Below are 13780 nucleotides of genomic sequence, written 5' to 3' on the forward strand. Positions count from 1 at the left end.
AGACTGTCTTTCCACATTTGTATGGTCTTGCCTCCTTTGTCATAGATTAGTTGGTTTTTTTGGTGCATGGGCTTATTTCTGGGTGTTCTGTCCTGTTCCATTGACCCCGTATTTCTGTTTTTGTGCCAGTACTATCCTGTTTTGATGATTGTAGCTTTGTAGTATAGTCTGAAGTCAGGGAGCCTGATTGTTCCAGCTCTGTTTTCCTTTTCAAGATTGCTTTGACTATTCAGGGTCTTCTTTGTTCCATATAGATTTTGAGATTTTTTGTTATAGTTCTCAAGAAGATGTGTGTATACACACACAGACACACACACACACACACACACACACACACACACACAATGGAATATTACTCAGCCCTTAAAAAGAGTGAAAAAAGACTGTTTGCAGCAACATGGATGGACCTAGAGAGTGTCATACTGAGTGAGTGAAGTAAGACGGAGAAGGAGAAATATCATATGACATTCTTTATATGTGGAATTGAAAAAGAAATTATAGAAATGAACTTACTTACAAAACAGAAAGAGACTCATGGACTTAGAAAACAAACTCATGGTTGCTGTGGGGAGGACATAGTTAAGGACTTTGGAAAGGTAACATACACACTGCTCTATTTAAAGTGGATAACCAGCAAAAACCTATTGTGTAGCGCATGGAACTTTGCTCAATGTTATGTGCCAGCCTGGGTGGGAAGGAGAATGGATACGTGTGTGTGTGTGGCTGAGTCCCTTCACTGTTCACCTTAAACTATCACATTGTTTATTTGTGATAATGCTATAATTAATTGGGATTAACTGCTATACCCCAATACAAAATGTTTTTGGTGTTAAAAAATGAAAAACATGCTAGAGTGGATTTCCACGCCCTCTTCCAGGGAATCTTCCCAACCCAGGGATCAAACCCTTGTCTCTTATGTTTCCTGTATTGGCAGGCGGGTTCTTTACCACTGGCACCACCTGAGAAGTATGAACCTGTCTGCCACAATTTTTTTCAGTCTGGAAAAGTAGTGATAATAGTTGGCTAATGTAGGGATGAAATGAAATAATTGCTAATGCTTAGCACTTGGCAAGTACTAAATGACAGCTGTTATTATTTTTCATGCTTGACATATAATTTACGGTAAAGTTGCTTTTCTAGATTTTTTGGCCAAACAACTTATTTTGTTGGGTGGGTTTATGCTTTCCAGGAGAACAATTTGATATAACAGAAATCTGGATTCTAGCTGTGAATCATCCACTGATTGATCTTGATCAATTATTAAGAGGGAGTTCAGATAAAATAATGTATTTAGTATTTTCATATAAAATTTAAATATTTTAAAATAGGTGAGCATGTTGAGTCTTTGGTTCATTTTGAGTACTCAACAGAAACCTTTTTTGTTTCATTGTAGTGTGAAATGGTGATTCCAGATGCTCAGTTTTTGTACCGAAGCTTACCACTGACTGTTACAAAAACTTTTTGTAGTTCTCAAAGTTTAAATTAGTGGATGATTTACAGATGATTCCTGTGTTGTGTGTTTAATTCTAAATATAAACGATTTGACAGTCACACCCAATAAAAGGAAGTTCCCTAAGATGCTTTTCATGTCACCAAGACCCTGTTTCATAAAATTATTGTAATAACCTCCTACTAAATTTGAGTTAGAGAAACTGGAAATACATTATTTTCCTAATTACAGTGTAGTATATGTGCATGCTTTATTTTAAAATGTTACAAACTTCTCTTAGATTTGCTTTGTTTTTATTTTCTGAAAGACTAATCAGATTTTCATTAGTTTTTCACTTCCTTCCAAAAGACACCTTGTAGAGAAATATTGTAGAATCAAAATGAATGTTGTAGTCAAATTTTATTGGAGTTCAGGTCCTGTAAAGATGGTTGTGTTTAACTTCCACAAAGTTATTTGTTGTTTTTCCTGAACTTTTCCTTTTGCAGCAAAGTTCTATTTTCATTAACTACACACTATTTTAAAGTAGAAGATGGTGGTGAAAGATCAGTCTGTGTTACCTTTGGATTTTTTTTCTTTGTGAAAGCAATGGCTGTCTTGATTGTAACAGAAAACTATCTGGAATTCGGACTTGAAACAGGTAATAATTTATTTTTAAAAATTTTTTTTATTTTTTTGAAACAGGTAATAATTTAATATAAGTTCTTAAAATTAGGTTTATATTCTGAAATGTTCTAAATAACCTTTATTATTCTTAAGGTGTTTTTTTTAAGCCAAGTTTTTCCTAGCTTTTTCCAAAAATGCTCTCCCCTCATTTTTTCCTTAAACTTAAATAAGTGTTTCTAATGCTAATGTTTACTCACATAGATAAAGATGCAGATTTTAATGCAAATTATATGGAATGTATATATATCAAAGGGATGTTTTCAAAGGCTATTTCTCCTAATAACTAAATTTTATTGTATTATGACATACTAATTAGCACATAAAAGAGCTAAGCTTGTCACTTCAGAATTTAAGATACTCTAGCATTTTATTTCCAAAGAAAGATTCTGTATTTTACTCCTATGATAAGAGTAAATTTTCTTCCCCCTACAGGGTTTACAAATTTTTCAGACAGTGCGATGCAGTTTCTTGAAAAGCAAGGTTTAGAATCTCAGTAAGTTTTTTTAAAATTAAGTATTATACAAGTTAAATTTTCCCATTTTTAGTAAAATAGCACTTACTGTAAGTAGTTCTTTGTTTTTAATCAGTAAAAAGAATTCTTTTTTAAGTAGGACTGTCTCTTTTAGCAATATCCTCATATTTTTTACATTTGTATAAACTTAGTATCTTTTATAGAATTCGGATTTGAATTTGCTCTTATTTAACTTAATTCCTCTTCCATCAGACAGTAAATGAAATTCATGAGTCACATTATTTTTTGCTGAATATGTAGGTAATATTGTTAAAAGTGTTGCTTAAGAGATGTCTGATTAAGTTCTTAATTCACTAAAATCCCTTATAGTGGTGGAATAAAGAACTGTCTTTCTGTAGGAGTTTACTTTGTATTACTTGTATTATTGTGATTTATAAAGTAATTAATTAGAAAAAAAGAAAACTTCTAGAAGGTTCACTTCAAAAACTTACCAGCTTTTTTAAAAATTTTAATTTTAGGGGTCCTGTTTCAAAACTTACTTTCAAATTTTTCCTGGCTATTTTCTGTTCACTCATTGGGGCTTTTTTGACATTTCCTGGATTACGGCTGGCTCAAATGCATCTGGATGCCCTGAATTTGGCAACAGAAAAAATTACACAGTAAGCGGAAAATGTACATAAGCACATGCAGATAAATATATGTTTTCCATCTTAATGAAGGTATATTATTGTAATGAAATCATAAATTATTGTATTGAAAATTAATAACCATTTGATGTCACACTGCTTCCTCTTTCTACTATAAGCAAGTTTCTTCCCTTCTTTTATAAACTTTAAGTCCTGTGTAATAAAAAAACACTAATTATTAAATTTCTTTTCTTCTGTAAAATGAAAATATTAGTATTTATGTTCTTTTGAACTCAGAGTTCAATGTTTATGATATCATAATCTCTACCACTGATCTGAGGATCTATGGGAATTTCTTTAAATTAGAATTTTCAAGTTAAATTTACATTTCATATAAATGATTTCATTTAACCTAATTTTGTATTTAAAGCATTTTATTTTAAAATGTTTTGAAATTACATCTGTGCACATAAGAAATGTTTGTTTTCTTTATATTACTGACCTATTTGTAAGCTTTATTGTACTTTGGGATTACTAATACTGTATAGTATTAAATTACAGTTTGCTATTTTAGTTCTCAAATACAGAGAAATTGTATTTGAATCTCTACATGTAAGTCAGAGCCCACTTACTATATTCTTTTTGGTTGTCAGAGATTCTTTTCTTGGTGTAGACACCTTGGCAGAGGAACAGATTTTTATCTTCATCATTTCATATCCAGATCCAAATTTCCAAATCCTCTTTTTGTTTTGCAGTAGAAGCCCAAGTTGGGAATATTCCATTTTTATATATGTATATATAGTCATTAAGTTTCTCTGAATAGTCATATTTCCTAACATTTCTGCTCTTTAGAAACCTACATGTAATGATGCTGATTCTCTGTCTTTTCACGTTCTTCTCTCTCCTACCTCTGTCATTTTCCTTTATTTTAATTTTGAAAGTGCTTCTGTGTTTTTCCTCTCCTCCCTTTTTTCCTGCATATGCTTTGTGTGTGTTTACTTATTCTCACCTCCTAGTACACACTCCTTCATTCCTCTTTTCCGGTCCTTTTACTCAGCATGCTCTTGGCTACATCCTGCTTTTCTCCCACCATCCGTCTCTCTAATGGCTTCTTTTAAAACAAAACCTGGTTCTCCCCCTCCTCTCTACACACACACACTTCAGTCCACTAACCCCAGTGTTATGATTTAAATAAGCTGAAAGGGTGGGTGGAGGGGAGCCCTTCACCAGCTACTGAAACCGCTGTGGGCTGCTCCTTGATACTAGAGTGTTCCCTAGCAACACTGCATACCTAATACTGCTGCTTTCTTCCCCCGCACCCGATGGTTTACCCAGGCTCTGGGATGAAAGAATCACTTTATGAAAACATTTAAAGCATTTAGTGGTAGTTTGGGATTGGAGACACTGAGGGTTGGGGGGGTGGGGGGCACATTTTCTTTTCCTTCTCAGAAAAATGTAGCTTCTTCCAATTTTTCCCTTTGGGAATCTGGAGTTTTATTTTCCGTGTATTACAAATGGCCCCTCACACACACACACACATTGTGTTGTAGCACTCTGCCCGGATACAGGGTGTGGCGAGCTAGTTTTGTAGTGAGGGCAGCAGACTGGCGCAAAGAGCTGCGTTCTCGTCACCCCGGGGCCAGGCAGTAGTACTCGTACTCGCTTCAGGGCCAGAGTTCCGCCTCTCCCTGGTCAGGTAGGTCTTTATGGTTTCCCGAGCCAGCCACTTACTCACAGAAATCACTATCACTTGCACTGCACTGATATTTTAAAGTGTGTGCGTGTGTGTGTATTTTAAACCCTGCAGTTTAGTCTCTCTTCCTCGCATGGTTTGTAATGAAAACAGTACATGGTAATAAAATAGTCTGAAGAACGTCTATCCGAAACAAGGACAGTCTTTTATCAGTCATCTGTCTCTGTAGGGTACAGACTTGGGGCAACAGTTAACAATGACGTTGCATCTCACACCTGAAACCTTTTGCTGTATTGGGTATATTGCCTTGTGGGAGTACGGTGAATTTCTCCTGGTTTGTATAGGATAGGGAAATTCATTTCAGATACATTCATAATTCTTCAAGAAGAAATAAAAATGTGAATCATTTATGATTTTAACAATTAATTAAAACATTATACATGATCATTACAAATGCAATGGCTTCCACCTGCCATATCCCGTCTGGTATTTTGGACCTTGTAATAGGTCTCTTATTTGTAAGTAATCAGAAGCTGCTTTGTGTCTGCTGGACTGAAAAATATCAGAAGATGACTCCTATCCTGAAAATCCACTGGATTCATTGATTAGAGAATCATTTAAATACCAGTGTATTAAATCAGGGATACAGTAGGAGATTGTTAAAGAACCCTAGAGTGGGAGTGAACAGATTTAGATTTTAGTGCATAATCTCTTTCTCACCTGTAATATTACCATGTGCAAATCGTTTAACTTTCCTCAATCTAAATGTTCTCATCTGAAACATTAAAATAATAAGGTGTTTTTATAAGGGTTCAAATTAGTGTTGAGTGATAATGATTAATATAAAATAATGGTGGCAACAATACCTTAATATAGAATACTGAAATTAAAGTTCCTACCTTCATTTTTTAAGTTCCAAGTTTCTATAGTTTATTAGTGTATTTTGCTTCTGGATTTTTATGTTTATTTCTTACATACTTTCAGAACATTACTTCATATCAACTTCTTGGCACCTCTGTTTATGGTTCTGCTCTGGGTAAAACCCATCACCAAAGACTACATTATGAACCCACCATTGGGTAAAGAAAGTGTCCCTTTGTAAGTATGGGTATTTGGGGGCTAATTTTTATTTTATTATATAATCAAAACTTTTCTGAAATTTTTTTACCGTGTTCATGTTTTTCATTATAATATTAAGAGTGTATCTTTAAAACATTAATAGAAATGTTTTAAAATATCATAAAATGGAAATTACAGGTCATCATTTAAACCTTTGGTGATCTTCAGTATGATTGTGAATTATTATTACTCTGCACTTATATTATCTTATACAGTTGTAAGTTTTTCTGCTTTTTCACTTGATGTCCAGTTGATATCTGAGATTTTTCTTTTTTTTTTTGATAGCACTTGTTTTTAAGACACTTCGTACATTTCTGTTATTTTTTCTTAATTGTGAAAATTATAAAGGGAAAATTTTATAAATGAAAGTTCATATATTCAGCCCCTTAAGAGTTATTAATATTTTCTGTATTCAGTTTTTTGTTTTATTTTTTGATAAAGTATCTTTTCAAGTAAACCAGAAGCATAACATTTTTACCCCTAAGAACTTCAGTATGCCTCTCTAAAAAATAAAGATATTTTTCTACATGACAGTGTTGTCATACCTATCAAAATTAAAAATAAAGCCTTAACATTATTATCTAATAGCAGGCCTTATTCCCCAATTAGACAACTGTACTTTAACAGGAGAAGAAGAAAATAAACAGTTTGTTAAAAGGCATTAGTAACTGTACTTGATATGTTAGCTCATTAGCTTTATGGAACTATTAGAGTAATAAAAAGATTCAGGCAGAGCTGGTTCAAACCCCAGTTCTGATCCTCACTAAAGCTGTCACTTGAGGGAGATTATTTAGCTTCACTGAGCCTCTGTTTCCCCATCTGGAAAATGAAGATAATAGTATCTACCTCACAAGGTTATCATTGGAATTAAATGAAAGAACACATGTAATGCAACTGGCTAAAAGTAAGTGCTTAATAATTGTTCCTTCCACTGCTTTGCCTTATCAAAATTAAAATAGAAAAACTTGACTAGTCATTGATTCCACAGTATGCATTTTACATTATGCATTTCTTTTAGACCCTGGTACAGATTTGTGTTGGAATAAGTATAGAATCAGTGATGACCATGATTTGTTTTTGTTTAACACTTAACCTTATTGAACTAAGAAAGTATACTTTGAAGTCATAACATTTTTTCCCCACATAAGTAAGCTTTAATGGTAATTTCAACTTGACAGGTTCACTGTGAGTATTTAAAAGTTAATCCTAAGGATTGTAGGGTTCTAGACTAAGGTAGAGAATCTGCCTGCAGTGCAATGTGGGTGACCCAGGTTTGATCCCTGGGTCGGGAAAATCCCTTGGAAAAGGGAATGGCAACCCACTCCAGTATTCTTGCTTGGTAAATGATGGAAACAAAATTATAGTCTTATCTGTGCTCCATTTTATTCCTTTTTTATTTGTTAGATAATTACATTAAGTGATTAGACAGCAGTGGTTTTCAATTTTTGTTTAAAATCCAAAGCCCATGTGGTAGATTGAGAAAGAACGGCTGCCCATTAACCCAGGTCCTTCGTCTGTCACATGGAGTAAATGGTTCGTCAAAGGCCTTTATTCGTAGTGAGAGGCAAAAATGGTTAGAATGTAGTTTCCACCCAGAAATGTATTTAAACTCATCCATCCATGTGTTCTGCTTGGGCATCAAGAAATGAAATGCAGGCAGAGTCCATGTGTGCTTATAACCTCTTAAGAAAACCAAAAGAGAACCTGTACAGTGATACCTAGAATGGCTTCTAGAATTTGGAGGAATTTCTTCTGCCTTTTCTTTACCTGCATATTTTGCCCCAGCTCAGACTCTTTCCTGAGATACCCTATCATGAAGTTAAGTAAGCAATCTGAATTAGAGCTACTAATTAGATAACTAATAGTAGAACTGTAAGGAGAAGGCAATGGCACCCCACTCCAGTACTCTTGCCTGGAAAATCCCATGGACGGAGGAGCGTGGTAGGCTACAGTTAGTCCCTGGGGTCGCTAAGAGTCGGACACGACTGAGCGACTTCACTTTCACTTTTCACTTTCATGCATTGGAGAAGGAAATGGCAACCCACTCCAGTGTTCTTGCCTGGAGAATCCCAGGGACTGGGGAGCCTGGTAGGCTACGGTCTATGGGGTTGCACAGAGTCGGACACGACTGAAGTGACTTAGCAGCAGAACTGTTACCTAAATCCTGAACTCCTTGTAAACAGGGCACATATTTTTTGATTCACTGCCTCGTACCATTCCCTTCATTTCTATTACTTGTCATCCTCAAAGTGTATATACTAGCTGTCTTCAGAACTCTACCAGCCAAGCCCCCTGGTTGCACCACACCAGGGAGCACAGTATTGTCTGTAGGCCCTGGAAGGGTTCAAGGCTGTGGACGGTCTCTCACATGACTGATGCTTTAATCTTATTGTTTATTATAATGTAAATGTATTGATAAAAGTTTGCCTTTATGCTTCCTAACCAATGTGCATTTCTCATGGCCTTGTAAAAAGGAAACCAGTAAAGAGCATGCATAATAAAGCCTTTGCTCCATCCCTCTATCACCTCTGTTTCATAAGTAGTTCAACCAAAACTGTATCCTTTCTCATCTTCTCTGCCTTTTCTGTTTCCTGTACTGTTTTTCAACTTTATTTCCACAGGCAGCTTTTTCTGTATTGTAGTTTTAGTCCCTTTCCTAGGTGCTTACACTGAACAGAAGACGGGGATGATAATAGAGCCTATTTTGGAACAAAGTGTTGGTTTTATATCTCTTCCCACTCATTCTTCTTCATAGCCATCCAGTCTACCCTCATAGTCTTTAAGAATTTGGGGGAGACACTTGTAAGTTCCACATCCTGTCTGGCAGATCACTAGACACATTTCAACAGTCACATGTTTAACTACCTGATAGTACTAGAAATTTGAATAGAGTCAGGCTCGGTATAAGCATTGCCTTCAAATTACAATGTTATCTTTTATCTAAGCAGAAACCATGGTCTTTTATAAATGTTAAACCCCTAAAGGACATCAGAATTTACCTCTTCTTTCTAAAGTCCTTTAAAGAGCATCTGATTTTATTGTATTATATCAGAATTCTTGATCCCAGTCAGGAATTCAGCAGAGTGAAAGATCCTACTCAGGTGTTTATGTGATCAAACAAAGCCGTAGCCAGAAACAGATGGGTTGTTAACTAAATAGTTCACGGGCAAGCTCCTGGGGTTTCCTTCCTTCTGTCTTGTAGTCTCCAGTTTAAGAACTCCCAACTTCCCTTTTTGCTTAGAGTCATTCCCCTACCCCCACGCCGGGAGGATGGATAGAGAAAGGAATCCCAAGTATTGCTCTACTTTTTTCTTTTAGACTTATCTGGTACTTCTTCGTTTCATGATGCATTTATTTGTTATGCAAATGGAAGTATCCTGTAAGTCTGTGATAGAGTGGGACACTTTTCATGTCTCCAGTTGTAACCAAGTCTAGATTGACTTGTATTAAATATCTTATCCAGTGAACATTAACACATGTAACTAGCATGCTAGCATTTTTTGGTCTTTGAGAGCACCATATCAACTTTTTGATCTGTAGAATGACAGAAGCTACGTTCGATACTCTGCGACTCTGGTTAATAATCGTGCTCTGTGCTTTGCGGTTGGCCATGATGCGTAGTCACCTGCAAGCTTACTTAAACTTAGCCCAGAAATGTGTGGATCAAATGAAGAAAGAAGCAGGGCGAATAAGCACAGTTGAGCTTCAGAAAATGGTAAGTTTTACACTGTTGCCAAAATGAAAAATAGCAAATGCTGATGGCGCTAGCGGTAAAGAACCCACCTGCCAGTGCAGGAGACCTGGGTTTGAACCTGGGTCAGGAAGATCCCCTGGAGGAGGGCATGGCAACCCACTCCAGTGTTCTTGCCTGGAGAATCCCATGGACAGAGGAGCCTGGGGGGTTGCAAAGGATCGGACACGACTGAAGCAACTTAGCACGCACATGCACAAAAATAAAAGTGTTCGATTTCCTTCAGTAGTGGTTTCATTCCATGATACTCTTATTATGAACAGATAGAATAATCTTAAACTGACAGATGTCAGAGACATTGATCTGATTTTGGTGTTAGGTGAAGAAGGGGTCTCAGTTCCCCTTCCTGCCTTAAGTACTTTTAAGTATCAGACAGTTTGGGTTACAAAGCTGTGGTATATCTACGTTTGCTAAATGGGACTCCCCTAACTGATCTGAAAGACATCACAGTATATTGTATAGCTTCTGTGACTTAAAGAATAGGAAATACTAGTTTTAGTGACTAAATGTATTCCTTTTAACATTAATCCAAGTACTTGAACATGGAACATAAATTTTAACTTAATGGAGAGCCCAGAGAAGGAAGGTGCTAGGACTCCATCCACTGATGTAATGAACTAGACGCACAAGCTGATCAAGTCTTTTTAAAGAAACATGGTGTCAGATTCTCTTATTTTTTACTCTGGAATTTCATCTTGACTCTGTCAAGATTCACATAACTTTTTATGTTTTACCTTTCATGTATTTTCATACTTTGAATTTTACTTCAGTCTAATGTAAAAAGGGATATTTTTATTTATGAGGGGGTTATGTTCCTCTATGACTTTTATTGTTATTTACTTTGATATTTTAGGTGTCTTCAGAAATTTTAGCATTTTGTTTTATATTTGAAATAAGTGAATATATGCCATTTGAATTTCACTGATTTTGTTTCTCCAATTTGTATTAATCACTTAACAATTTTTAAGGGATTTAATGCTTTTTTCACATTTTAAAGAACCTTCAAACTGAGCCTTTCTGAAGTCAGTCTGGGGGCATTTATAATGAAGTACAAATTTATTTCCAGTTAGCTTTCTTCCCATTGAAGGATTATTTATCTTTTAAGTGATTCAGTTTGATGATTCAGTTTGATACAAAAGTTTAACTCATTCATAACATGTCAGCTGTGTTAGAAACTTAAAAATGTTGTTCCAGGTCGCTCGAGTCTTTTATTACCTTTGTGTCATTGCGCTGCAGTATGTGGCTCCTCTGGTCATGCTGCTTCACACAACCCTGCTTTTGAAAACTCTAGGTAGGCATATCCTGGCAGCTGGGAAGCTCATTGCTCTACTTTCTACCTATAATTCATAATGTTTTCTGTTACCTACAAAGAAATATGCCTCTTAAAATTGATTCTATCTTTAGAAGTTTTACGAGGAAACATGGGAACCTTTAAGCTCTAGAAGTTGATTCATTGATTTATCTTCTTGATTTTGAAAATCAAAATCAAGATTATAAAGATTTTGAAAATCTTTATAATGTTAAAAGAATTGTTTGCTAAAGGTTAATTCTGAGTAACTTGAGTAAGCACTTTTTCGTCTTAATATTTTGTATTTTAAAATTGTGTTAGTGCATAACGTTTAAATTATTATGAGGTACTTTTAAATTTATGAATTGGATCTTTTGGTGGGTTCTACTTCAGATAACTTAACTTGGATAGAGTAAGATTTCTCAGTTGCAGAACAAAGTTCTTCTATAAGTCTATTCACTAAACAATCAAGCCCCTCTGTGGTGTTACTCAAGAACTATCTATTACCGAGTTGAGTATTTCTTTGCTTAGATCTGGCAGTCTGCCAGTGTAGGGGTTTTAGAAGCCCAAAAGAATTGAAAGCATTGTTGCGTGGACTTGTAGATACTGTAGAGCTGATGGTAGATGCAAATACTCTTTCAGGAATCTATGGAAAAGAGTGGCTCAGTGGTAAATTATATGACTCATATCCTATCAACTAGGAAAGTGTATGATGAAAAAATTTCTGGAAGCTATTAATAGTCTCTCACATTGGGATCATAGATAGTTTCTGAGAAAGAAATTACTCTGATATTCTAGAGGCAGAAAAGATTCTAAGAAGTTACAGAATCTGTTCTGTCGCTCCAGTAGAGGTAGTCGAGTCATGCATTATACAGGGAAGAGAATGCTTTTGTTATTTTACCAGATTTTAATGCAGTTAATTAAAAATAAATTAGTTTTTGGCTTTTATGTGTAGTTCTACTGAGAAGGTTAGATTATAGTCTGGTCAAGTTAAGTGAATTTTCCCTAAATATGTAGAAAGCTTATTATTTTACTTTATTTTCAACATAAAATAATTTGTTGTGCCACTAAACTTCTTGTTCTTAATTTGAAATATAAGTTAAGGAATTTTTTTTTTTTTAATAAGAAGCTTTGGAATTACTTACTCTTCACATTTTATTTGCATCTTTAATTTTCTAGGTAATCATTCCTGGGGGATTTATCCAGAATCTATGTCTGCCTTGCCGGTGGATAATAGTCTATCCTCCAATTCTGTTCACTCTGAATTACCATCTGCTGATGGGAAGATGAAGGTAACTGTTACACAAATAACAGTGGCACTGAGCAGCTTAAAAAACATTTTCACTCCTCTGCTTTTTCGAGGACTTCTGTCTTTTCTGACCTGGTGGATTGCTGCTTGTCTCTTTTCTACAAGCCTTTTTGGGCTTTTCTATCACCAGTATCTCACTGTGGCATGAACCTCAGTTAACAAAAACGGATATCAAAGTCACACTTTGAATTCAAATATCGTACCCTTGAAGGGCCAACTAAAACCAGAAGAAAGCAAATACAAAGGAAAGAAACCATATCAGAATATCTTGTTTTAAATACTTCCTCTGTATTCTCAGGGTGGATTAATGGTATTAATATTTTAAATTATAGAATAGGTTGTTAACTGCTATACTATGGTGTTGAAATTTTAACTCCTTGCATTAAGGGATGTGAGAGGGCTATCTGCAGGTGTAATACTTCTGATGACCTTGGTTTACAGAAACCTCCATCAGTCTTTGAAACTTCTCATATGACTCCAGTTATTGATTGGTTCTGTTAATGGTATTAAGGTACTGTTGATATTCATAATAGCTGCCTATAGAACAATCTTCAAACTGAGCCATGCTTTAGGGGAGGAGAGGGAGTTAAAGTCACTTCTGTTGGTAATATACCAGTCACTCTTCAAACAGCAACAACAGCAAAATCCAACAGAAAGGAAGAAATAGCTACTGTATATTACAGTAAAGAAAGCTGCATAGAAATTTTAAATTAAATGGAGATGTACATGCTTAATATTTACAAGTACTGCTGCTTGAGAGTAGCGAGAGTATTGCTTTAAAATCCATTCTATCCAACTTGAGGGATCTTTTAAATGATTGGCTACATGAACATTTGCAGTCTTGCCATTAGGTTTGGACCTCCCATATTTTATTTTATTCTATGATCCTAAGTATAGTTCTTTTTAATAGTCCAAAAGTATTTATCAATGTTGATCAGACTTTTAAAAAATTACTTTGTAATCCTGCTGACTACCTGTATGTATTGTACATATATATATTATATATTAAATATATAATATATTGAGATTATAAAAGATGAAAATATTGGATTCTTATAATATTTTAAGTTGCTGAATGTATGTTAAAATGTGATTGAATGAGATGCGTTTGTATCTAGAAATTTTCTTTCTTCCTGGAATGAGATTAAAATACATTTTGAAAATTCATCCGAGTAAGTAGTTTATTTATGTTGCCTGTGTGTGAGAGTCTAGACAAGGAAGTGGTCTTGCCTAGAGAACGTCCATAGCGTTGCAGAGTCGGACGTGACTGAAGCAACTTAGCACACACACATGTGTGAGAGTACTTCCAATTTTATAAATACTTAGGTGATTGCTCCCCAGCTAAAATTCTTTTTCTACCATTAAAAAAAAAATTAGAACCTTTCCCACTCTAGACAAATCTGGTGTCA

The 13780-nt window shown here is 35.1% G+C and overlaps 1 protein-coding gene across 4 annotated transcripts in view; it reads left to right on the forward strand.

Moving 5' to 3' along the window:
- Window positions 1-13538, forward strand: part of TMEM161B (transmembrane protein 161B) — a 72723-nt gene extending 59185 nt beyond the window's left edge. For 3 of the 4 annotated variants that reach the window (XM_005683416.3, XM_018050049.1, XM_018050050.1), the window contains exons 6-12: window positions 1936-2087; window positions 2546-2606; window positions 3104-3244; window positions 5889-6002; window positions 9564-9738; window positions 10969-11065; window positions 12242-13538. In XM_005683416.3, the coding sequence (XP_005683473.1) occupies window positions 1936-2087; window positions 2546-2606; window positions 3104-3244; window positions 5889-6002; window positions 9564-9738; window positions 10969-11065; window positions 12242-12519 (1018 nt within the window). In that variant the 3' untranslated portion in view covers window positions 12520-13538. The remainder of the gene's footprint in view (window positions 1-1935; window positions 2088-2545; window positions 2607-3103; window positions 3245-5888; window positions 6003-9563; window positions 9739-10968; window positions 11066-12241) is intronic. The other variant, XM_018050051.1, reaches the window with a different exon arrangement.

Source organism: Capra hircus, chromosome 7, assembly GCF_001704415.2.
Source record: "Capra hircus breed San Clemente chromosome 7, ASM170441v1, whole genome shotgun sequence".
In the NCBI taxonomy this organism is placed as follows: Eukaryota; Metazoa; Chordata; class Mammalia; order Artiodactyla; family Bovidae; genus Capra; species Capra hircus.